Consider the following 26,460-nt stretch of genomic DNA (forward strand, 5'->3'; position numbering starts at 1 on the left):
GTGAGGTCATGTGAGTACGATTACAGTGATACCTCATTTATATCATTTTTTTATGTTTTGGCGCTTTTATACGATAAAAACTATTTTATAGAATAAATAATTATTTTGGTATTGCTTTATTCTCAGGACTATAACTTTTTTATTTTTTTGCTGATGATGCTGTATGGCGGCTTGTTTTTTGCGGGACAAGATGACGTTTTCAGCGGTACCATGGATATTTATATCAGTCTTTTTGATCGCGTGTTATTCCACTCTTTGTTCGGCGGTATGGTAATAAAGCGTTGTTTCTTGCCTCGTTTTTTTTTTTTTTTTCTTACGGTGTTTACTGAAGGGGTTAACTAGTGGGACAGTTTTATAGGTTGGGTCGTTACGTACGCGGCGATACTTAATATGTGTACTTTTATTGTTTTGTTTTTTTTTATTTAGATAAAGAAATGTTTTTATGGGAATAATATATATTTTTTTAATTATTATTTAGGAATTTTTTTTAATTTATTTTTTTTTTACACATGTGGAAAAATTTTTTTTTACTTTTTTACTTTGTCCCAGGGGGGGACATTACAGATCGATGATCTGATAGTGTGCACAGCACTCTGTCAGATCACCGATCTCACTTACATCGGTGCAGGCTTACCAGCGCTTGCACTGAGCAGACACTCGGTAAGCCACCTCCTTCCCTGCAGGACCCGGATGCCGCGGCCATCTTGGATCCGGGACCTGCAGCCAGGAAGGAGGTAGGAGACCCTCGCAGCAACGCGATCACATCGCGTTGCTCCGGGGGTCTCAGGGAAGCCCGCAGGGAGCCCCCTCCCTGCGCGATGCTTCCCTATACCGCCGGTACACTGCGATCATGTTTGATCGCGGTGTGCCGGGGGTTAATGTGCCGGGGGCGGTCCGTGACCGCTCCTGGCACATAGTGCCGGATGTCAGCTGCGATATGCAGCTGACACTCGGCCGCGCTCCCCCCGTGAGCGCCGCTGATCGGTGATGACGTACTATCCCGTCGGTGGTCATACGGGCCCACCCCACCTCGACGGGATAGTACGTCCGATGTCAGGAAGGGGTTAAAGTAATTTCCTCAAGAAAAATCTAAGGAAAAGAGTCAATATCAGCACCAACATCCAATATCTTCCTTAGACTCGAGGAGGCACGTTACAGATTTATTAGCGATCAGCTTCGATGATAATAAAGACATGAAGAAGCCGCGTTCCTCCGACGTGACACTATATCGCCACGTTTGGGTAGCAATACCCGGCGCCGTCTTGTCTCTGCTACATTTGGACATTACTGACTCCGGCTCGGCTGCGCTGCCTGCTGGGGTCTGAGGTAGTCTAAAATTCACCCGATTTCTCATCACATGATCCGTTTGTTGCTTTGTCCCGCACACATACTTTACACTGCAGCTCTGCTTTTCCAGATTGGCTGCTGGAATACCATCAACTATGGAGATCAAGAAGCTGCCGTAATGGTCAGATAGGCAACGTCCGGATCAATGTTTTTTCCGAGGCCGGGATTGGAAAGCCGTGGCCGCTCTCCGTCTTTGTCTACTTGGGTTGAACTCCGAGGCGGTGGACGAAGCAGACGCTGGTTCTGCAGAACCTGCCGGAGACATTGATGTGGAGTCAAACATGGCCGCCGTCTCCAATATTTGGCTGGGGTTGGATTGGGCTGCCGGGTATTTAGGTGACGATGCAGGCGACGCCATAGGGCTCACAGTCGGGGCCGGCTGCAGGGCTTTTATGGCTTGCACGATGGCCCCGTAGAACTGTTTGGTGTCGCTCATATAGTTCTGGAACATGTGGTTGAAATGCGTTTGGTTCATGTGTATCTGCTGCACGTGAGCGTTTAGCTCTCGCACCTCCGACGCCAGCCCCTCCAGCTGCTGCACCATCCTGGCGTTTCCTTCCACTACGTTTTCTCGTAACTTGTGCAGTTCGGCATTGCCGGCCTGTTTCAGGTGGTGGAGGATGCGGGCACGGTCTTCCTGCAGCTGGTAATGCTGCTCACTGACTGATGGCTCGGGGCCGTTTGTGATGTCCAGGGGGGCAGGTAATTTGTACTCAGGCTGCAGTTCGGCACCATTCATTGCCTCATGGGTGGCTGGGGTACAAGGGGCTTCTTCCTCCGACCATTCACCGATAAGGTGGATGTCTGCCGGGGAGGAAATCTCGTCATAGTCAGAGACGGGCTCACACGTCAGGGCTTGGGTCATCTGCGGAGCTGCAGAGAACAAGGAAAAGATTTTACTAAATCAATGTCCACCCAAAATGTAGATCACCCCCATCACTTGGTGATAAACCCTAGTGGATCCGAATATATCAAATTGATCTCCAAATGTGTAAGTTCTCTGCTCCATCAAGGTATGTGATGAGGGAACAGCCGCCATCTTGGACGGGCATACTAACACAGATTGGCGTGACTCCATTTTGCCTCCTGGTCACAGGTGTGCAGAGAGGAGTGCTCCTGGCCCCCACCTTTTCTAATGAACATAGTGCCTATTAGTATGGTAATCGGCTGAGCTCAGTGTAGATTGCAGAAGGTACTTCAAAGCTCAGTTAGGAAGCCACACCAGCAGGGGGCTTGGAAATGCCTGGGGGCTTAATTAAACCACGCATGTCAAGTGGCCACTGGATACACATCTCTTATGGCTGTCCAGTCAAACCGTCTCCAACATGGAATCATGAATTATGGACGCATAATCCGAGATACCGGCTCATAAAAAATATTCCCCTCGTCCTAAAGAAATTGTGCATCTAATAGTGCGACTCCTGTGTCTGTGGGAGGTCTGAAACCCGAGATATAGAGATCAGCCTCCCACAGGGACCGAATGGGTCCAGGTTTGATCCCTGTACGACCGGCAGAACAAACCACAGGCGCTGGTACTGCCCGGGTACTGATCCGATCATCCGAGAGAAGTTATCCCATTTATTAGATATTGGAATAAATCTTGCAGGGAGGCAGAGGGGTGGAGATTGCTAAGCCCACCCAGCTACAGGGGGAGGGACACGGCAGGGTTAAGAGCTGGAACATGTGGAGAGTGGGACACACAGAAGATGACCAGCTAAGAAACAGGGCATGCCAGCCAGAGGGGAGCAAGCACACGCTTTCTGGGGGCTGCCCGGCAACTAAAGTTTTGGACCTGCGGAACGCTGCGCCCCCCGGCTTCCACAAGCGACCTCTAACCTGGTAAAGTGACCTCCAGCTTTATACCTTAAGCCTTGTATCATTGTTGTTGTATTGTACTCTGACTGTAACTCTTGATATATTGTGATGTATATTTCTTGTAATTACCTAGTGCGCCCTTAAGGCAATTAAACCATAAATTAATTTTGGGCTGATCCTTTTACTCTGATTGCGAATCTTAGAATACCCAGTGTGGGTAACAGGGCAGCCTCCCCGGCGGCCATTTGCTCTAGGTGCAGTTCCCTTACTGACCTGAGAGACAAAGGGGGCGCCTGAGAGCTGTGCCTATGTAGTGACGTCACGGATTGGTGACGTGGGAGGAACAGGGGCTTCCTTCACAGTGGTGGCAGCAGTGGGATCAGAGTAATAGTGTGCGTGGGACCCCTACTCCCAGACACTAAAGGCTACCAGTGGTAACTTTCACTGCTGGGGTCTTAAGGTCAGCCCAGCACTAGACGGTCAGAGTGTAAATATAATAAGTTGTGTGCAAGGTCAGGGTTACAGCTGTGTCAGTAACCAGAGGTTCCAAAGATGGCAGAGGGCACCAGGAGTGCAGTGAGGGCGCAGGCCAGTGCTATGGTCGATGAGGAGGTGGTGGTGGACTTTACTGTTCAAGGCGAGGGGGAGCTCAGCCCAGACTCCCCAAGGAGCCAGCCACCTGTGCTTAGTCCGGCAAGGGACTACCCACCACCTACCCGCCCCAGCCTGTCCACATCAGAGGCCCTTGTTGCAGCGGCAGTGGCACGTCTCGAGGCGGGTAATGAAGACGCCTATATGAGACTCATGGCAGCTGCAGAGAAGGCAGCGGAGGCCGAGCGTGCAGAACGCCGTGAAGCGGTGGAGCAAGAGCGTGCAGAACGCCGTGAGGCAGCGGAGCGGGCCGAGAAAGCTGCAGAGCGGGCAGAGAAAGCTGCAGAGCGGGCAGCAGAGCAAGCAGCGGCAGAGAGAGCAGCGGAGCGCCAGCACCGACTGGAGATGGCTCAACACGGGCTCCCGCTGGACGCCCCAGCACCACCAGAGTCCAGGGTTTCCAAAGTCCGGGCCGAGGACTTCCCTCTGCTTGAGAAGGATGGAGACCTGGATTCCTTCTTGCTGGCCTTTGAAAGGACCTGCCTTCAACACCATCTGGCCCCGGCTCAGTGGGCAAGATACCTGACCCCCCGTTTGAGGGGTAAGTCCCTGGAAGTTTTGGGGGACTTACCTGCCGGGGCGGAGCAGGACTACAGCAGCATCAAACGGGCCCTGATCCAACACTACAACCTCACCCCGGAGTCCTACCGCAAGAAGTTCCGGAGCCTGCAGCGGGGCCCAAAGGACACCTGGACCGACCACATGCGGGCGTTGCTGCGAGCTGCAGAGCACTGGACCTCGGGTCTAGCGCTCAACACCCGCCAGGAGGTCCAGGAACTGTTCGTCACGGAGCAGTTCTTGTGGAACTGCTCAGAGGACCTCCAGCAGTTCCTTCGTGACCGGAAACCGAAGGGGGCTTCTGCTACAGCCGCCCTGGCAGACGAGTATGCCAATAACCGGGCGCCTGAGCCGAAGAAGCCTGCCAGCAGCTCCTGGAGAGGGGGTAAGCCCAATCCTGCCCCTGTTTCCCCAGCCCCCAGAGTGCAAGGGGTGTACCCCCCTGCTGCCCTCTCCAGGCCAGGCGCAGAACCCAGACGTTGTCATCACTGCAACCAGCTGGGACACTTCAAGTCTGCATGTCCCCAGCGTCTTAAGGCCTCATCCCTGTCCCTGAAACCGTCCACTGTTTTATGTGTGGGAGGGGGTGGTGGGAGGTCCCTGGACAATTACCAACCCGTCACTATCGGCCGCACAGCGGTCATAGGACTGCGGGACACAGGCGCTGAACGAACCCTGGTACGTCCTGAGGTGGTGTCCCCTCAAGACTTGGTACCGGGAAAAACCCTTTCAGTCTCCGGAATTGGAGGCGTGGAACCGGCGCTGCCTGTCGCCAAGGTGTTTTTGGACTGGGGCGCCGGGAGGGGAATGCGGGAGGTGGGAGTAACGTCAAATATTCCTGCCAATGTATTACTTGGGACCGATTTGGGGCGGATAGTGTCTCAGTATGTGGCCACTGAACCCCCAAGTTCGGCTCCCCAAGAATGTCATGACTCTACTGTGAATGTTGATGTGTTGAATGTGCCTCCAACAGTGGAGGAGGGATTGAAACCTGAGGGTAATCCATACACTGACACCACACACACAGGGCTCACAGGGAGGACAGGTGAGGAGACTGTAGGGGAGAGCTCAGAGGTGGAGGGAGGGGCTGCTATGGGCAGTGTAGGGCCCCTAAGTGAATCCAGCCTGCTGAGCCTAGGGCCCCTGCAGGAAGAGGAACAGGCCATGGGGGGAGGAGGCGTCCCAGGAGAGGAGCCACCAGGTAAGACCCCAGGGCAGGAGTTCCCCACACCCGGGATGTCAGGAGGGCAGGGAAGTCTGCCTGACCCGGCGACTTGGTCAGGAGTCGGGGGGAAGCAGGCGCTACCCATGGGCACAGCGGTCGTGGCCGCTGTCACCAGGAGTGGGAGCGCCGGAGCCCAAGGAGCCTTGCAGAGGTCCGAAGGCTTCCCCCTCTCTGACCAAGTGGCGGCCGAGTCAGACAGCGGCCAGGAGACAGATCCCGGGGAGCTGACAGCGGATGTGGCAGTGTCGTCCATTCTCGCCACATCGAGTCAGGGATTTCAGGCAGCGTTGGAAGCTGACGCTAGCCTGAAAACTCTCAAGGAGCAGGCGGCACAGCCTCCTGGTGAGTCAGACCGCGAGCGTTTGGTCTGGGACCAGGGACGGCTGTACCGGGTATCGGTCCAGCAGGGTTCACCGGAGGCGTGGCCCAGGGACCGACAGTTAGTGGTACCCTATCCGTTCAGGGTGGAATTGTTGCGGATAGCACACGAGATTCCCATGGCTGGACACCTAGGGATCGCTAAAACCAGGGCCAGGCTAGCGCAGCATTTCTACTGGCCTGGAATGAGGACCGAGGTAATTGCCTACTGCCGTTCGTGTGACACCTGTCAGAGGGTGGGGAAGGCGGGGCGACGCCCCAAAGCCCCACTGGTAACTCTGCCCATCATTGAAGAGCCTTTCTCGAGGGTGGCTGTGGATCTCATTGGACCTCTGTCCACTCCCAGTCGCTCCAGGAAATGCTTCATATTAACGGTAGTGGACTATGCCACTCGGTACCCGGAGACGGTCGCTTTGTCATCCATTCGGGCTGACAAAGTGGCCACTGCCTTACTGGAGATCTTCTCCAGAGTGGGGTTTCCCCAGGGAATGCTCACCGACCGAGGGACCCAGTTCATGTCACAGCTGATGGAGTCTCTCTGTAAGCAGATCCAGGTGCAACATCTGGTAGCCAGCCCGTATCACCCACAGACCAATGGCCTGTGTGAGCGGTTCAACGGCACCTTAAAGCAGATGCTTAAGATGTTGGTCGACTCCCACGGGAGAGACTGGGAGCGGTATCTCCCACACCTTCTATTTGCCTACCGGGAGGTTCCACAGGCCTCAACGGGGTTCTCCCCCTTTGAGCTCCTGTACGGGCGACGTGTACGGGGGCCCCTTGCTCTGGTGAAGGAAGCGTGGGAAGGAGATTTTGCCACCCCTGGAGTGTCGGCCATTGAGTATGTTGTGCGCTTCCGGGACAGAATGACGGCCTTGACACGGCTGGTGCATGACAATATGGCCCAGGCCCAAGCTGACCAGAAGCGGTGGTACGACCAGAATGCTTGTGAGAGGACCTACCAGGTGGGTCAAAAGGTGTGGGTACTGGTCCCCGTCCCACAAAACAAGCTTCAGGCAGCCTGGGAGGGTCCATACCTTGTGCACCAGCAGCTCAACGCCGTCACCTATCTGGTCACCCTGGACCACGCCCGTGGAAGGAGGAAGGCCTTCCACGTGAACATGATGAAGGCACATCATGAGCGGGAGGCTTGTGCCCACCCAGTATGCAACCTCCCGGAGGAAGGGGAGGTAGAGACCCTCCTGGATCTGCTCACCCAAGCCAAGGCGGGTGGATCCATCGAGGATGTGGGGGTTGGCCACCAGCTCTCGGAGGACCAACGTTCCCAGCTGGGGGTCACCCTACACCCCTTTCGGGAGCTGTTCAGCAGCCTGCCCGGAAGGACTGAGGCAGCCGTCCATGATGTGGACACCGGCAATCACCCCCCGATCCGGCGTTCAGCATATCGGGTCTCTCTCGAGGTGCAGCAGCACATGCGCCAAGAGATAGACGAGATGCTGAAGCTGGGGGTGATCCAAGCATCTAACAGCGCGTGGGCTTCGCCGGTAGTCCTCGTCCCAAAAAAGGACCGAACTACGCGGTTCTGCGTGGACTACCGGGGGCTCAACGCTGTGACGGTCACCGATGCGTACCCAATGCCGCGCATCGATGACCTGCTCGATCAACTGGCCGGGGCCAAGTACCTGACCATCATGGATCTGAGCAGGGGATATTGGCAGATTCCCCTGACCCCTAAGGCACGGGAACGCTCTGCCTTTATCACCCCATTTGGACTGTACGAGTCCACGGTGATGCCCTTCGGCATGAAGAATGCCCCTGCCACTTTTCAGCGGATGGTCAACACGCTGCTCAAGGGACTGGAAGGGTATGCGACCGCGTACCTGGATGACATTGCCATCTTCAGTCCCACCTGGGAGGATCACCTACAGCACCTGGCGCAGGTGTTGGGGAGGATCCAGAGGGCAGGGTTGACCATTAAGCCAGAAAAGTGCCAGGTGGGTATGAGTGAGGTCCAGTACCTGGGACACCGGGTAGGTGGGGGAGCTCTGAAGCCAGAGCCCGGGAAGGTGGATGCCATCACCTCCTGGCCCTCCCCCAGGACCAAGAAGCAGGTGATGTCCTTCTTGGGGACTGCCGGGTACTATAGGAGGTTTGTTCCACACTATAGCACCCTGGCCAAGCCCCTGACGGACCTCACCAAGAAGAAGCTGCCCGTCGCAGTCGACTGGACAGTCGCCTGTGAGACAGCTTTCCAGGCGCTCAAAACCGCCTTGTCTAGCTCTCCGGTACTACAGGCAGCCGACTTCACGCGGCCGTTCGTAGTACAGACCGATGCCAGTGACTTTGGCCTCGGTGCTGTGCTCAGCCAGGTCGACACTACGGGACATGAACACCCTGTTTTGTACCTGAGCCGGAAGCTCCTGCCGAGGGAAGTGGCCTATTCCACGATGGAGAAGGAATGTCTGGCAATTGTATGGGCCCTGCAGCGTCTGCAGCCGTACTTGTACGGACGCCACTTCACCGTGGAAACAGACCACAACCCCCTCAGCTGGTTACACTCGGTCTCTGGGACGAATGGGAGGTTGCTACGCTGGAGCCTGGCTCTCCAGCAGTATCACTTCAGCATTCGCCACAGAAGCGGCAGAGACCATGGTAACGCTGATGGGTTGTCCCGGCAAGGAGAAGGTGCGGAAGGGCGCACGGAGGAACACAGGAATGTGATGCCCCCTAGCGCCCTCTAAAGTAGGGAGGTGTGATGAGGGAACAGCCGCCATCTTGGACGGGCATACTAACACAGATTGGCGTGACTCCATTTTGTCTCCTGGTCACAGGTCTGCAGAGAGGAGTGCTCCTGGCCCCCACCTTTTCTAATGAACATAGTGCCTATTAGTATGGTAATCGGCTGAGCTCAGTGTAGATTGCAGAAGGTACTTCAAAGCTCAGGGAGGAAGCCACACCAGCAGGGGGCTTGGAAATGCCTGGGGGCTTAATTAAACCACGCATGTCAAGTGGCCACTGGATACACATCTATTATGGCTGTCCAGTCAAACCGTCTCCAACATGGAATCATGAATTATGGACGCATAATCCGAGATACCGGCTCATAAAAAATATTCCCCTCGTCCTAAAGAAATTGTGCATCTAATAGTGCGACTCCTGTGTCTGTGGGAGGTCTGAAACCCGAGATATAGAGATCAGCCTCCCACAGGGACCGAATGGGTCCAGGTTTGATCCCTGTACGACCGGCAGAACAAACCACAGGCGCTGGTACTGCCCGGGTACTGATCCGATCATCCTGAGAGAAGTTATCCCATTTATTAGATATTGGAATAAATCTTGCAGGGAGGCAGAGGGGTGGAGATTGCTAAGCCCACCCAGCTACAGGGGGAGGGACACGGCAGGGTTAAGAGCTGGAACATGTGGAGAGTGGGACACACAGAAGATGACCAGCTAAGAAACAGGGCATGCCAGCCAGAGGGGAGCAAGCACACGCTTTCTGGGGGCTGCCCGGCAACTAAAGTTTTGGACCTGCGGAACGCTGCGCCCCCCGGCTTCCACAAGCGACCTCTAACCTGGTAAAGTGACCTCCAGCTTTATACCTTAAGCCTTGTATCATTGTTGTTGTATTGTACTCTGACTGTAACTCTTGATATATTGTGATTGTATATTTCTTGTAATTACCTAGTGCGCCCTTAAGGCAATTAAATCATAAATTAATTTTGGGCTGATCCTTTTACTCTGATTGCGAATCCTAGAATACCCAGTGTGGGTAACAGGGCAGCCTCCCCGGCGGCCATTTGCTCTAGGTGCAGTTCCCTTACTGACCTGAGAGACAAAGGGGGCGCCTGAGAGCTGTGCCTGTGTAGTGACGTCACGGATTGGTGACGTGGGAGGTACAGGGGCTTCCTTCACAAGGTACAACTATGCTCAATGACTCTTACACTGCATTGCCTGTGGGGATGTGGGCGGTCTGGACTCCGTCCCGATAAATGGATTATTTTATCATTCATTAATCTTGGATTTATCCTCAGAGTCCCATTATAAGGAACATTCTGTAACAACACTTCAGCTCTGCTATATCCTAGGGGCCTGTGTAGGAATTATTGCGAGGGAGATAGAGTATTACCGTATATGGGGGAGATATCTTGAAATTCTGAAATTGCTATGTATTAAAATAATAATACATTAAGAAGACTTTTTCTCCACCATCAAATGTGGGTGAACTCAGTTCTCACTGAAACTAGGGGCTTTTTTTTTTTTTACTTGCCAGCTGCAGAATGAGTCATCTGAAAATCAGTCAGTGAGATCATTCTGGTGGAGAGTTTGTAACTCTCTGGTCTGTCTTTCGCTGAGCGCCTCTGTGCGGCTTTATGACCACATGAAAGCTAAGTTTTCCTTTAGTGTGGTCATAAATCAGTTGAGAGTAGATCAGGGAAAGGCAGATAAAAGCCTTACTTTTCATTAGTCTGAGCTCACTGATGAAATACCAGTTAACTCAGCCAGTGACAGACAGTGCAACGCAGAGGCTATAGGAAGCAAGTACTGCAAAAGAAGTAATAAAACCCAAATGCAGAAAATATTTTTAGCCCCAAATACATGAATTTAGGTAAAAAAAAGTTTTTGCTTGAAGGTGTCCATTTTAAGTATATACAGTTCTGTGCAAAAGTTTTAGGCAGGTGTGTAAATAGTGATGATGATAATAATAATAATAATAATAATAATAATAATAACAGTATCTGGTGACCGCCCGTCGCCTCCATCATCATTATCTGGTGACCGCCCATCACCTCCATCATTTTCTATGCATTTTCCACACCTGCCTAAGACTTTTGCACAATGTTTTACCTCCGGAATTAGTTCAAAACAGATGTTGTTATAATGGGGGTCTCACCTGAAGTATCGATGATGGGGGTCCAGGATGGACACTGCTGAGGTGTTGATGGAGCAATGGAATCTGAAAAAATGAAATCCTTATTTTTCGGGTGAAGCTGTGCTGTGATCACTGGAGGACGGGGGTCTGTAATGTCACTACATGAAGAATCGGGGCATTGCTGAACATCATGGGGAGAAGGAGCACTGCTATAACTACTGGGGGGCTAATGTCAGAAGTGCCAGGAATGCTGTGATTACTGGGGCACGAGGGGTCTGCTGTGACTACTAGAAGGACAGGACCAGGGGTAGTAGGGGAGGGGGAGGTACTGCACTGTATACTGGGGAAGTGGGGCAATAAGGGGAGTAAGAAAGAGCTGGTACAAGAGGAGCCCAACACTGACTGGGAATGGGCAGGGGTCAGCTGTGACTACCAGGGGAAAACAAAGGGAGGGACTGGGGTAATTACAGGGAAGGAAAGAAATGAACTGCTGAATCTACTGGAGTAAAAAAAGAGAGAGGCTTCCCATGACTATGCCTGTCCAGACTGGTGGGGAAGGAAAGGGAGGGCTTGTTGTCATTACAGGTGGAAATAATGGGGGTCTGATTTGGAGAAAGAAAGATGGGTTGATCATGGGGAAAGGAAAGAGAGGGCTGCTGTGGCTACTGGAAGAAAGAAAGGGAGGATCTGCTGGGACTACTGGGTAAAAGAAACGGAAGGCCTGCTGTGACTACTGGGTAAAAGAAAGGGAAGGCCTGCTGTGACTACTGGGGGAAGGATAGGGAGGGTCTGCTGTGACTACTGGGTAAAAGAAAGGGAGGCCCTGCTGTGACTACTGGGGGAAGGATAGGGAGGGTCTGCTGTGACTACTGGGTAAAAGAAAGGGAGGCCCTGCTGTGACTACTGGGGGAAGGATAGGGAGGGTCTGCTGTGACTACTGGGTAAAAGAAAGGGAGGCCCTGCTGTGACTACTGGGAGAAGGATAGAGAAGGCCGGCTGTGACTACTGGGTAAAAGAAAGGGAAGGCCTGCTGTGACTACTGGGTAAAAGAAAGGAAAGCCCTGCTGTGACTACTGGGTAAAAGAAAGGGAAGGCCTGCTGTGACTACTGGGGGAAGGATAGGGAGGGTCTGCTGTGACTACTGGGTAAAAGAAAGGGAGGCCCTGCTGTGACTACTGGGGGAAGGATAGAGAGGGCTGGCTGTGACTACTGGGTAAAAGAAAGGGAGGCTCTGCTGTGACTACTGAGGGAAGGATAGGGAGGCTCTGCTGTGACTACTGAGAGAAGGATAGGGAGGGCCTGCTGTGACTACTGGGGGAAGGAAAGGGAGGGCCTGCTGTGACTACTGGGGGAAGGATAGGGAGGGCCTGCTGTGACTACTGAGGGAAGGAGGGGTATGCTATAATTATTGGTAGAAAGAGGGGCCTGTTGTGCCTACTGGAGAAGGAGGGATCTGCTATAAATACTGGGGAAAGGAAGTCTGCTTTGACTACTGGGGAACGGACGAGTCTGCTGTGACTACTGGGGAACGGACGAGTCTGCTGTGACTACTGGGGAACGGACGAGTCTACTGTGTCTACTGGGGAAGGAGGTTGGGGCTGCTAATACTTCTGGAGGAAGAAGCATACATTACAATTTGTGCCGTAGCTTATTTTCCTATATTCCATGCTGTGACCGTTAGTCCCCCCATAGTTGCACTCACCGGGGTCCTCCAGGCTGGAGGGCTTGCATGTGTCCAGTACACGTTGTGCTGCATTCATGGTCACAGAGACGATCTTCTGCCGTAATTTTTCCTCCCAGTGATTGAACCTGATCTGCTCCGGTGGGCCGATGCCCCCCATGGCCTGATGTTCCAGAGCCGCCATCTTGACTTTCACAGCTCGCTTGCAGTCCCCGTAGCGCTTCTTGCACACCTCGATAGTCCTGTAAGTGGCCCCGATACTGTTGACCTTATTAACCACTTCCTGCCAGAGACGTTTCTTCCTGGAGGCGCTGCCTTTCAGGGCAGAGTACCCGCAGAGCTCCTTGTAATGGCTGAGCACGCTCTCTACCAGCACCTTGTTCTCTTCTTCACTGAACCTCTGCCCCCGCTGCCGCTCCTCTTCCACATAGGCAGCACTGTGTATCTTCATCTTTCGGTCAAATTGCTGCCGGTCCCTAAACACATACTGGCGCCAGCCGCCCCTCTTCCTCCGTCCAGGGTTCCTCCCAATCTGCCTGGACAGCCCGTTACACCCCGGTCTGGAGGCCGCTCTCCCCGGCTCCCCGTTACCTCCGGGCTTTGCAGGTGCCGTCTCCCGATGATATTCTATACTGTCTTCTGCCCCCTGGCACCCGGTGCCACCGTCTGTGCCAGCTGAATACATGACAAATGCCCACAGGAATAGACAGGAAAAGTGGAGAAGAGGAAAAAAAAAAAAACACAAAATGGATATTATATTTACCAAATAAACCAATATTTAGGGTTTATGGGTCAGGAGCGCTGCATGGGGACCTCAAAACATCCGGGACCCAAGAGGCAGCAAAGGGCCCTGGAACTATCTTGGCCCCAGAGTTGGCCACTATTTTGCCTACTTTGTCTTTTTAGAAAAAATATCAAGATCTCCGCTTGCCATCAGTGAAGGTAAACATCCCTGTCGACCTCCCCTGGCCAAAAACCTGAACAGACCTGATACTTCCCACAGCTGAGGGTTGGATACAATTGTATCGAATCTAACAATACACTTCAGGCCAAGTTTCTGTTACTTTGCTGCAATGTATCAGTCCAGGCTGTCACAGACATCTCCTGCTGTAGGCAGATAAACTTCAGCTAAACATTCAATGACCATTTGCAGTATCTCTGCTTGCTGCGGTGAACGGTTCACAACCAGTGACTCAGTAACATATGTGCACAGGGCGAGAATGAGACCAAATACAGGAATTACAGCTGAACAGTGGATACAGCAATAACACAAGAGGCTCGTACCTGTCCCTTTAAAAAGATTGGACATGTTGTAAGAAACCTTATACCCAACAGTGAGGATGTAAGTGACTGGTAACACCCTGATAATGGTGCTGTCGCCATGAGGCCGGCGTCACACTAGAGAGTTTTACGGACGCATGAGAGGCGCAAAAACTACGCATTGCACACGGACCAATGATTCTCTATGGGACAGCTCCTATCTGCCGTATATTTCTCACCGTATTTTACGGGCGTAGAAAATCGCAGAATGCTGTCAGCGTATTGCATAGAAAATCCGCCAATGAAAGTCTATGGAGGCGAGAAAAATACGGATTATACACGGACCAGCAGTGTGACTTGTGAGAAATACGGACCGGTGTTCTCTAGAAAAGCCGGTAATTGAGTGCGGTGTACAGTCAAATCACACTGACAGGTTAGAACAGTATAGATAGAATAAATGTCTACACATAGTATAGGGAGGGAGATATATATAATGTCAGTGAGACATATATATATATATATATATATATATATATATTTCATACAGCACTAGATAGCAGAACAGCCGGTAATTCAATTGCCGGCTTTTCATTTCTCCTTCCCAAACCCGACAGGATATGAGACATGATTACATACAGTAAACCATCTCAGATCCCTTCTTTTTTTACATATTCCTCACTACTAATATTAGAAGTGTCTGTGTGCAAAATTTTGTGGCTGTAGCTGTTAAAATAAAGGGTTAAATCACGGAAAAAATTGTTGTGGGCTCCCGCGCAATTTTCTCCGCCAGAGTGAAAGCCAGTGACGGAGGGCAGATATTAATAGCCAGGAGAGGGTCCATGGTTTCCCCCCCCCCCCCCCGGCTAAAAATATCTGCCCCCAGCCACCCCAGAAAAGGCACATCTGGAAGATGCGCCTATTCTGGCACTTAGCCTCTCTCTTCCCTCTCCCCTGTAGAGGTGGGATATGGGGTAATGAAGGGTTAATGTCACCTTGACATTAAGCCTGGTTAATAATGGAGGCGTCAATAAGACACCTATCCATTATTAATCCAATATTAATAAAGGGTTAAAAAAACACACACATTTGGAAAAAAGTATTTTAATGAAATAAATACACATGGTGTTGTAATATCTTTATTATACGTTCAATCCAATTGAAGACCCTTGTCACCTGAAACAAAGTTAACATGAAAAAAAAACGGGGAATGAATGGAAAGCAGGGGAACGTAGCTACCTAGACTTGCGGTGCTGCGCCCCCTGCTGGCATAAACTCATATGAACTCGAGCGTGAAAAAATATTCAGAAAAATTCCCACGCTCGAGTTCATATGAGGTTATGCCACCAGGGGACGCAGCACCGCAAGTCTAGGTAGCTACATTCCCCTGCTTTCCATTCACTCCCCAGTTTTTACAGACAGGAGCACAGCTGCATTAGCAGAGCTCATGGTTGTAAAATTATTTAGCCCCTTCTGATGGATTTACAGCGTGGGACATGACTGTAGCGGCGGAGAGGTATGGGATATTGTTGTTTGGTTTTTTTACCTTTTTTACAGAAGACATGGGTCATCATTTGGATTGAGAGTATAATAAAATATTAAAACATCCTGTGTATTTATTTCATTAAAATACTTTATTCACAATGTGTGTGTGTATTATTAACCCTTTATTAATATAGGATTAATAATGGATAGGTGTCTTATTGACACCTCTCCATTATTAACCTGGCTTGATGTCACCTTACAATAGCAAGGTGACATTAACCCTTCATTACCCCATATCCCACCGCTACACGGGAGTGGGAAGAGAGTGGCCAAGTGCCAGAATAGGCGCATCTTACAGATGTGCCTTTTCTGGGGTGGCTGGGGGCAGATGTTTTTAGCCAGGAGGGGCCAATAACCATGGTCCCTCTCTAGGCTATTAATATCTGCCCTCAGTCACTGGCTTTACTACTCTGGCGGAGAAAATTGCGCGGGAGCCCACGCCAGTTTTTTCCGTGATTTAACCCTTTATTTTAACAGCTAGAGCCCCCAAATTTTGCACACACACTCTACTAACATCATTAGTGAGGAATATGTAAAAAAGAAGGGATATGAGATGGTTTACTGTATGTAAACCATGTCTCATATCCTGTCGGGTTTGATAAGGAGAGAGCAAAAGTCGGCAATTGAATTACCGGCTTTTCTGCTATCTAGTGCTGTATGAAATCTACATATATATATATGTGTGTCTCGCTGATATACAGGTCCTTCTCAAAAAATTAGCATATAGTGTTAAATTTCATTATTTACCATAATGTAATGATTACAATTAAACTTTCATATACTATAGATTCATTATCCACCAACTGAAATTTGTCAGGTCTTTTATTGTTTTAATACTGATGATTTTGGCATACAACTCCTGATAACCCAAAAAACCTGTCTCAATAAATTAGCATATCAAGAAAAGGTTCTCTAAATGACCTATTACCCTAATCTTCTGAATCAACTAATTAACTCTAAACACATGCAAAAGATACCTGAGGCTTTTAAAAACTCCCTGCCTGGTTCATTACTCAAAACCCCCATCATGGGTAAGACTAGCGACCTGACAGATGTCAAGAAGGCCATCATAGACACCCTCAAGCAAGAGGGTAAGACCCAGAAAGAAATTTCTCAACAAATAGGCTGTTCCCAGAGTGCTGTATCAAGGCACCTCAATGGTAAGTCTGTTGGAAGGAAACAATGTGGCAGAAAACGCTGTACAACGAGAAGAGGTGACCGGACCCTGAGGAAGATTGTGGAGAAGGACCGATTCCAGACCTTGGGGAACCTGAGGAAGCAGTGGACTGAGTCTGGTGTGGAAACATCCAGAGCCACCGTGCACAGGCGTGTGCTGGAAATGGGCTACAGGTGCCGCATTCCCCAGGTAAAGCCACTTTTGAACCATAAACAGCGGCAGAAGCGCCTGACCTGGGCTACAGAGAAGCAGCACTGGACTGTTGCTAAGTGGTCCCAAGTACTTTTTTCTGATGAAAGCAAATTTTGCATGTCATTCGGAAATCAAGGTGCCAGAGTCTGGAGGAAGACTGGGGAGAAGGAAATGCCAAAATGCCTGAAGTCCAGTGTCAAGTACCCACAGTCAGTGATGGTGTGGGGTGCCATGTCAGCTGCTGGTGTTGGTCCACTGTGTTTCATCAAGGGCAGGGTCAATGCAGCTAGCTATCAGGAGATTTTGGAGCACTTCATGCTTCCATCGGCTGAAATGCTTTATGGAGATGAAGATTTCATTTTTCAGCACGACCTGGCACCTGCTCACAGTGCCAAAACCACTGGTAAATGGTTTACTGACCATGGTATTACTGTGCTCAATTGGCCTGCCAACTCTCCTGACCTGAACCCCATAGAGAATCTGTGGGATATTGTGAAGAGAAAGTTGAGAGACGCAAGACCCAACACTCTGGATGAGCTTAAGGCCGCTATTGAAGCATCCTGGGCCTCCATAACATCTCAGCAGTGTCACAGGCTGATTGCCTCCATGCCACGCCGCATTGAAGCAGTCATTTCTGCCAAAGGATTCCCGACCAAGTATTGAGTGCATAACTGAACATTATAATTTGATGGTTTTTTTGTTTGTTATTAAAAAACACTTTTATTTGATTGGACGGTTGAAATATGCTAATTTATTGAGACAGGTTTTTTGGGTTATCAGGAGTTGTATGCCAAAATCATCAGTATTAAAACAATAAAAGACCTGACAAATTTCAGTTGGTGGATAATGAATCTATAATATATGAAAGTTTAATTGTAATCATTACATTATGATAAATAATGAAATTTAACACTATATGCTAATTTTTTGAGAAGGACCTGTATATATAGAGACTGTATATATGTCTTCATGAATATTTGAGCCCATGGATCCATTCTATCTCCATTTAGCAAGGTTGCGAGAAAAAAACGCAGTACGGATGCCATACGGATTACATATGAAGGATGACATGCGTAAAATACGCTGCCACACCTTGCCTACGGATGACATATGGGTCACTGTTTTGGGATCATTTCTGCGTATTACGCCTGTAAAAAACGGACCGTATTTTCATACGCCAAGTGTGACGCCGACCTAACAGTTACCAAAGGGAAAATCTTTTTCTCTGCAATCCAAGTTTGAGAAAGGCCCATGTTATAGGGCCGAAATGTTACTATTGATTCAATTTTCTTATAAATAAAAGCATATTTGTCCTGAGTGCCGTGAACGTCACATAATTACTGATGCTGGAGCAGCAGCCATTGTGGGAGGTCGGGGCGACGGCCATTCATTTCCTTTCCATATAATGATAAGAGGACACTCACCCGGGCTGCAGCAGGGAGCAGCGGCGCTCTCCTCCGGGGGATCACGCTTCTCCGTCTTCCACTCCTTCTCAGATTTAACCTGACGTTCCCCTACAATTGGCGCCTCCTTTCCTACTGGAAGTAGAAAGAATAGAACGGGTCAGTCCCTCTATATTACAGATCAGTCCCTCTATATTACAGATCAGTCCCTCTATATTACAGATCAGTCCCTCTATATTACAGATCAGTCCCTCTATATTACAGATCAGTCCCTCTATATAACAACTCAGTCCCTCTATATTACAGCTCAGCCCCTCTATATTACAGCTCAGCCTCTCTATATTACAGCTCAGCCCCTCTATATTACAGCTCAGCCCCTCTATATTACAGCTCAGCCCCTCTATATTACAGCTCAGTCCCTCTATATTACAGCTCAGCCCCTCTATATTATAGCTCAGTCCCTCTATCTTACAGATCAGCCCCTCTATCTTACAGATCAGCCCCTCTATATTACAGCTCAGTCCCTCTATATTACAGCTCAGTCCCTCTATATTACAGCTCAGTCCCTCTATATTACAGCTCAGTCCCTCTATATTACAGCTCAGTCACTCTATATTGCAGCTCCCCCCCTCTATATTACAGCTCAGTCCCTCTATATTACAGATCAGTCCCTCTATATAACAGCTCAGTCCCTCTATATTACAGATCAGTCCCTCTATATTACAGCTCAGTCCCTCCATATTACAGCTCAGTCACTCTATATTGCAGCTCCCCCCCCCTCTATCTTACAGCTCAGTCCCTTTCTATTACAGATCAGCCCCTCTATATTACAGCTCAGCCCCTCTATATTACAGCTCAGTCCCTCTCTATTACAGATCAGCCCCTCTATATTGCAGCTCAGCCCCTCTATATTACAGCTCAGTCCCTCTCTATTACAGATCAGCCCCTCTCTATTACTGATCAGTCCCTCTCTATTACAGATCAGCCCCTCTCTATTACTGATCAGTCCCTCTCTATTACAGATCAGTCCCTCTCTATTACAGCTCAGTCCCTCTCTAATACAGATCAGCCCCTCTCTATTACAGCTCAGTCTCTCTATATTACAGATCAGTCCCTCTATATTATAGATTAGTCCCTCTATATTACAGATCAGCCCCTCTCTATTACAGATCAGCCCCTCTCTATTCCAGATCAGTCCATCTCTATTACAACTCAGTCCCTCTATATTACAGACTAGTCCTTCTATATTACAGATCAGCCCCTCTCTATTACAGATCAGCCCCTCTCTATTACAGATCAGCCCCTCTCTATTACAGATCAGTCCCTCTCTATTACAGCTCAGTCCCTCTATAATACAGATCAGTCCCTCTCTATTACAGATCAGCCCCTCTCTATTACTGATCAGTCCCTCTCTATTACAGCTCAGTCCCTCTATATTACAGATCAGTCCCTCTCTATTACAGATCAGCCCCTCTCTATTACAGATCAGTCCCTTTCTATTACAGATCAGCCCCTCTCCATTACAGATCAGTCCTTCTATATTATAGATCAGTCCCTCTCTATTACAGATCAGCCCCTCTATATTATGCTACGTTCACATTTGCGGTCAGCGCCGCAGCGTCGGGCGCCGCAGCGTCGCCGCATGCGTCATGCGCCCCTATATTTAACATGGGGGCGCATGTACATGCGTTGTGCTGCGTTTTGCGCCGCATGGCTGCAAGCGTTGGACGCAAGAAACGCATCAAGTTGCATTTTTTTTGTGTCCAACTTTCGGCCAAAAAGCACGCATGCGGCGCAAAACGCAGCGTTTTAGCGTGCGTTTTGCCGCGTTTTTGTTTGCGTTGTGCGCTGCGGCGCCGACGCTGCGGCGCACAACGCAAATGTGAACGTAGCATTACAGATCAGCCCCTCTATTTTACAGATCAGTCCCTCTATATTACAGATCAGCCCCTCTCTATTACAGATCAACCCCTCTCTATTACAGATCAGTCCCTCTATATTACAGATCAGTCCCTGTATATTACAGATCGGTCCTTCTCAATTACAGATCAGCCCCTCTCTATTACAGATCAGTCCCTCTCTATTACAGATCAGCCCCTCTCTATTACAGATCAGTCCTTCTATATTATAGATCAATCCCTCTCTATTACAGATCAGCCCCTCTATATTACAGATCAGCCCCTCTATTTTACAGATCAGTCCCTCTATATTACAGATCAGCCCCTCTCTATTACAGATCAGTCCCTCTCTATTACAGATCAGTCCCTCTATATTACAGATCAATCCCTCTCTATTACAGATCAGTCCCTCTATATTACAGATCAGCCCCTCTCTATTACAGATCAGCCCCTCTCTATTACAGATCAGTCCCTCTATATTACAGATCAGTCCCTGTATATTACAGATCAGTCCTTCTCAATTACAGATCAGCCCCTCTCTATTACAGATCAGCCCCTCTCTATTACAGATCAGCCCCTCAATATTACAGATCAGTCCCTCAATATTACAGATCAGTCCCTCAATATTACAGATCAGTCCCTCTATATTACAGATTAGTCCCTCTATATTGCACATCAGTCCCTCTATATTACAAATCAGCCCCTCTCTATTACAGATCAGTCCCTCTCTATTACAGATCAGCCCCTCTCTATTACAGATCAGTCCCTCTCTATTACAGATCAGTCCCTCTCTGTTACAGATCAGTCCGTCTCTATTACAGATCAGTCCGTCTCTATTACAGATCAGTCCCTCTATATTACAGATCAGCCCCTCTCTATTACAGATCAGTCCTTCTATATTATAGATCAGTCCCTCTATGTTACAGATCAGCCCCTCTATATTACAGATCAGCCCCTCTCTATTACAGATCAGTCCTTCTATATTATAGATCAGTCCCTCTGTTACAGATCAGCCCCTCTATATTACAGATCAGCCCCTCTATTTTACAGATCAGTCCCTCTCTATTACAGATCAGTCCCTCTCAATTACAGATCAGTCTGTCTCTATTACAGATCAGTCCCTCTTTATTACAGATCAGCCCCTCTCTATTACAGATCAACCCCTCTCTATTACAGATCAGTCCCTCTCTATTACAGATCAGCCCCTCTCTATTACAGATCAGTCCCTCTCTATTACAGATCAGTCCCTCTCTATTACAGATCAGCCCCTCTCTATTACAGATCAGCCCCTCTCTATTACAGATCAGTCCCTCTCTATTACAGATCAGTCCCTCTCTATTACAGATCAGTCTGTCTCTGTTACAGATCAGTCCCTCTATATTATAGATCAGTCCTTCTCAATTACAGATCAGCCCCTCTCTATTACAGATCAGTCCTTCTATATTATAGATCAGTCCTTCTATATTATAGATCAGTTCCTCTATATTACAGATCAGCCCCTCTATTTTACAGATCAGTCCCTCTATATTACAGATCAGCCCCTCTCTATTACAGATCAGTCCCTCTATATTACAGATCAGTCCCTCTATATTACAGATCAGCCCCTCTCTATTACAGATCAGTCCCTCTCTATTACAGATCAGTCCCTCTCTATTACAGGTCAGCCCCTCTCTATTACAGGTCAGCCCCTCACTATTACAGATCAGCCCCTCTCTATTACAGATCAGCCCCTCTCTATTACAGATCAGTCCCTCTCTATTACAGATCAGTCCCTCTCTATTACAGATCAGTCTGCCTCTATTACAGATCAGTCCCTCTCTATTACAGATCAGTCTGTCTCTATTACAGATCAGTCCCTCTATATTACAGATCAGCCCCTCTCTATTACAGCTCAGTCCTTCTATATTATAGATCAGTCCCTCTCTATTACAGACCAGTCCTTCTATATTATAGATCAGCCCCTCTCTATTAGAGATCAGTCCCTCTCTATTACAGCTCAGTCCTTCTATATTATATATCAGCCCCTCTCTATTACAGATCAGTCCCTCTCTATTACAGCTCAGTCCTTCTATATTATAGATCAGTCCCTCTCTATTACAGACCAGTCCTTCTATATTATAGATCAGCCCCTCTCTATTACAGATCAGTCCTTCTATATTATAGATCAGTCCTTCTATATTATAGATCAGTCCCTCTCTATTACAGCTCAGTCCTTCTATATTATAGATCAGTCCCTCTCTATTACAGACCAGTCCTTCTATATTATAGATCAGCCCCTCTCTATTACAGATCAGTCCTTCTATATTATAGATCAGTCCTTCTATATTATAGATCAGTCCCTCTCTATTACAGCTCAGTCCTTCTATATTATAGATCAGTCCCTCTCTATTACAGACCAGTCCTTCTATATTATAGATCAGCCCCTCTCTATTAGAGATCAGTCCCTCTCTATTACAGCTCAGTCCTTCTATATTATACATCAGTCCCTCTCTATTACAGACCAGTCCCTCTATATTATAGATCAGCCCCTCTCTATTACAGATCAGTCCTTCTATATTATAGATCAGTCCCTCTCTATTACAGACCAGTCCTTCTATATTATAGATCAGCCCCTCTCTATTAGAGATCAGTCCCTCTATATTATAGACCAGTCCTTCTATATTATAGATCAGACCTCTGTGCAGGGACATTATAAGGGCCCTTTGCAGTCCAATATCTCACCACTCTGCACAGTTCCTCCTGCTTTAGGCCGGTGCCCACAATCCGTAAGTTGCAGCGCTCTGGACGCAGTGTATATTCGCTGCCGTCTACTGGACGCAGGTGACTCCTCTGTGATCACTGAACCGTGCGGATTCACCGCGTCCAATACATTACATTAATGTCATTTCTGTTGTGGGGACTCGCGTGTCCAGAAGACAAATAGACGTGCTGCGGTCTGGGAAGACGCACCGCATGTCCGTCTCCGCGAGTGAGCCGCGACGTAGTATGAGGTTTCTTGAATCACATCCACTGTGCTGTAACATCTGGATGCTGCGGGTTGGATGTTGAACAAGTACACAGCATCCAACCGGCAGCGTTTACTGATCGTGGGCACATACCCTGTGATAGGGGACCCCTTACATCTTGGACCCCCGTGCGGCTGCACAGGTTGCACCAATGATGTCTCTGCCCCTGGGTCACTATGTCTCCCCATATTACAGCTCAGTCACTCACCTACTGTTTTACTCAGGGGATCGTCCTCTATCTTGATCTCAATTCTCTCCAATACGACCTCGGGGATTCCTGCAATGTGTAAACAGTGAATTGTGATCTTTAATAAACACAGAAGCAGATGAAGCAGAGCTGACTATGTCATTTCAGGGGACGTGTCATCATTTCTCCCCCTAAACTGCTGTCATGAAAGAATGAAAAAATTTTAAGTGAAAAATAGCATCAAACAGCAGAGCATAGAAATGAACCTGCATGCAAGGAAATGGTGATGTGTCCAGTGGGCGGTCCTTCATCTATTAAGAGTCCTGTGATAGATAACGTCGGAAGCCCGTCCCTTCTGTATCATCTGATGTCCTCTGACCACATGAGATGGTTTAGCGAGGGGTGACTGCAGGTAACAAAGGACACTTCACAGGTGAAGGACCGGGCGACAAACAAAGGACCAAGCTGCAGATGCTTCACAGATAAAAGACCACCCAGAGGACACTTCTCAGATCAAAGACCACCCAGAGGACACTTCTCAGATCAAAGACCTCCCAGAGGACACTTCACAGATAAAAGACCACCCAGAGGACACTTCTCAGATCAAAGACCACCCAGAGGACACTTCTCAGATCAAAGACCACCCAGAGGACACTTCTCAGATCAAAGACCTCCCAGAGGACACTTCACAGATGAAGGACTGCCCAGAGGACACTTCAATGATGAAAGACCGCCCAGAGGACACTTCAAAGATGAAGGACTGCCCAGAGGAAACTTCAATGATGAAGGACTGCCCAGGGGACACTTCAAAGATAAAGGACTGCCCAGGGGACTCTTCAAAGATAAAGGACTGCCCAGGGGACACTTCAATGATGAAGGACTGCCCAGAGGACACTTCAAAGATGGAGGACTGCCCAGAGGACACTTCAAAGATGGAGGACTGCCCAGAGGACACTTCAAAGATGGAGGACTGCCCAGAGGATACTTCAAAGATGGAGGACTGCCCAGGGGACTCTTCAAAGATGGAGGACTGCCCAGGGGACACTTCAATGATGAAGGACTGCCCAGAGGACACTTCAATGATGAAGGACTGCCCAGAGGACACTTCAAAGATGGAGGACTGCCCAGAGGACACTTCAAAGATGGAGGACTGCCCAGAGGATACTTCAAAGATGGAGGACTGCCCAGGGGACTCTTCAAAGATGGAGGACTGCCCAGGGGACACTTCAATGATGAAGGACTGCCCAGGGGACACTTCAATGATGAAGGACTGCCCAGAGGACACTTCAAAGATGGAGGACTGCCCAGGGGACACTTCAATGATAAAGGACTGCCCAGAGGACACTTCAAAGATGGAGGACTGCCCAGAGGACACTTCCAAGATGAAGGACTGCCCAGAGGACACTTCAAAGATGGAGGACTGCCCAGAGGACACTTCAAAGATGGAGGACTGCCCAGGGGACACTTCAATGATGAAGGACTGCCCAGAGGACACTTCAATGATGAAGGACTGCCCAGAGGACACTTCAATGATGAAGGACTGCCCAGGGGACACTTCAATGATGAAGGACTGCCCAGAGGACACTTCAATGATGAAGGACTGCCCAGAGGACACTTCAAAGATGGAGGACTGCCCACGGGACACTTTAATGATGAAGGACTGCCCAGAGGACACTTCAATGATGAAGGACTGCCCAGAGGACACTTCAATGATGAAGGACTGCCCAGAGGACACTTCAAAGATGGAGGACTGCCCAGAGGACACTTCCAAAATGAAGGACTGCCCAGGGGACACTTCAATGATGAAGGACTGCCCAGAGGACACTTCAAAGATGGAGGACCACCAAGCTGACACTTTTGGAGTCATTGGCACACAGGGCTAGAATGATTACAGAATGATGTTAAGCAGGGAGATACCACAGGTCATATACTGTGCTCAGCAAGACAACCAGCATCTTGATCTTAGTCTGTGTATAATTGTAAGCTCTGCTACACCGGCTCACACTACTACCATGTGTATGTGCAGCAATTGGTGCTACGCTCCGCACACTCACGTAACAGGTTGGGGTCCATGCTGATGAAGGCCTGCGCTCCTCTGATCCTGCTGAGATACGAGTGTTTCTGAGATAACATCTGCATGATGGCTGCTCACCTGAAAAACAAGAATATCGATATAATGTGGAGTCACAGAGGATCAGCTCTTACCATGTAACCTTCAGGGGCCACAGAGACACGGGGCCAAATCCTGATATCGTCAATTCTTACTGTAAAGGAAGACAGATAAGAAGAACCCACAAATATGTGTCCCAGAGATACGATAAATAGAATACATAATGGATAGATAATAGAAATAGATAGAATATATAAAAGATAGATAATAGATAGATGTGGGCCTAATAAAGTCCACCTTTACATTTGAAAACCTTGGAGTGCTGCTTCCCATCTTTATATATTTGGTAAATATATGGATTATTGCCAGGAGACCTGTGTACCCATCTAACTGAATGTGCTGTGCCATTTTTCTCTAACTACATAGATAGATAGATAGATAGATAGATAGATAGATAGATAATAGATAGATAATATATGGATAGATAATAGATAGATGATAGATAATAGATAGATAGATGATAGATAATAGATAGATAGATAGATAATAGATAGATAATAGATAGATAGATAATAGATAGATAGATAATAGATAGATAATAGATAGATAATAGATAGATAGATAGATAGATAATAGATAGATGATAGATAATAGATAATAGATAGATAATAGATAATAAATAGATAGATAATAGATAGGTAATAGACAGATAGATGATAGATAATACATTAATAGATAGATATGAGATAGGTAAGCAAATCTAATATTCCAAGAAAAAAATAAAAAGTATTCCTATGCAATTACATATTCAGCTGTGGTTGTTTGATATTTGCATCTTTCCCATACAATCCATTTTATATCTTCCTATTATTCTTATAATCATATTTTTACAGATGCATCAGTACTATATACATCCTTCCTACACATTTCTATGTACACACATTGTGTACACCGGTCCTTCTGTTCTCTCATGGAAGGGTTAATAGACTGGGGAGGGGTTTGCCTGCAGTAAAGTGACTCACCCAGGGACACAGGAGGGAGGTGCTGGGTGCAGAAAATACAAGAAGAGAGTGAGGTCTGGCAGGATGCCGGTGTTCCGTGCTGTGGCCCTTCCTCCGCTCCTCCCGGGGGCCCGTGCATTTGATGCCTGTACAGCGAGGAACCGATCATCCGGGAACAGCCAGATCCTCCTGCTGCTGATAC

The 26,460-nt window shown here is 48.6% G+C and overlaps 1 protein-coding gene across 2 annotated transcripts; it reads right to left on the reverse strand.

Annotated features, from left to right (window-relative positions):
* Window positions 1-1,129: 1,129 nt before the first annotated feature.
* Window positions 1,130-26,460, reverse strand: LOC143781396 (uncharacterized). 2 transcript variants are annotated; one of them, XM_077267990.1, is made up of 7 exons: window positions 26,280-26,460; window positions 25,202-25,299; window positions 23,169-23,237; window positions 18,079-18,192; window positions 12,505-13,158; window positions 10,824-10,886; window positions 1,130-2,220 (listed from the first exon to the last, which is right to left on the reverse strand). In XM_077267990.1, the coding sequence occupies exons 2-7, from the start codon at window positions 25,284-25,286 to the stop codon at window positions 1,490-1,492; spliced, it is 1,716 nt and encodes a 571-aa protein (XP_077124105.1). In that variant the 5' UTR covers window positions 25,287-25,299; window positions 26,280-26,460; the 3' UTR covers window positions 1,130-1,489. The 2 variants fall into 2 exon arrangements, with proteins under 2 accessions (XP_077124105.1, XP_077124106.1); XM_077267991.1 differs by having other exon boundaries at window positions 1,338-2,220; window positions 18,079-18,189; window positions 26,280-26,415.

The sequence above is a fragment of the Ranitomeya variabilis genome, chromosome 6 (genome assembly GCF_051348905.1).
Source record: "Ranitomeya variabilis isolate aRanVar5 chromosome 6, aRanVar5.hap1, whole genome shotgun sequence".
In the NCBI taxonomy this organism is placed as follows: Eukaryota; Metazoa; Chordata; class Amphibia; order Anura; family Dendrobatidae; genus Ranitomeya; species Ranitomeya variabilis.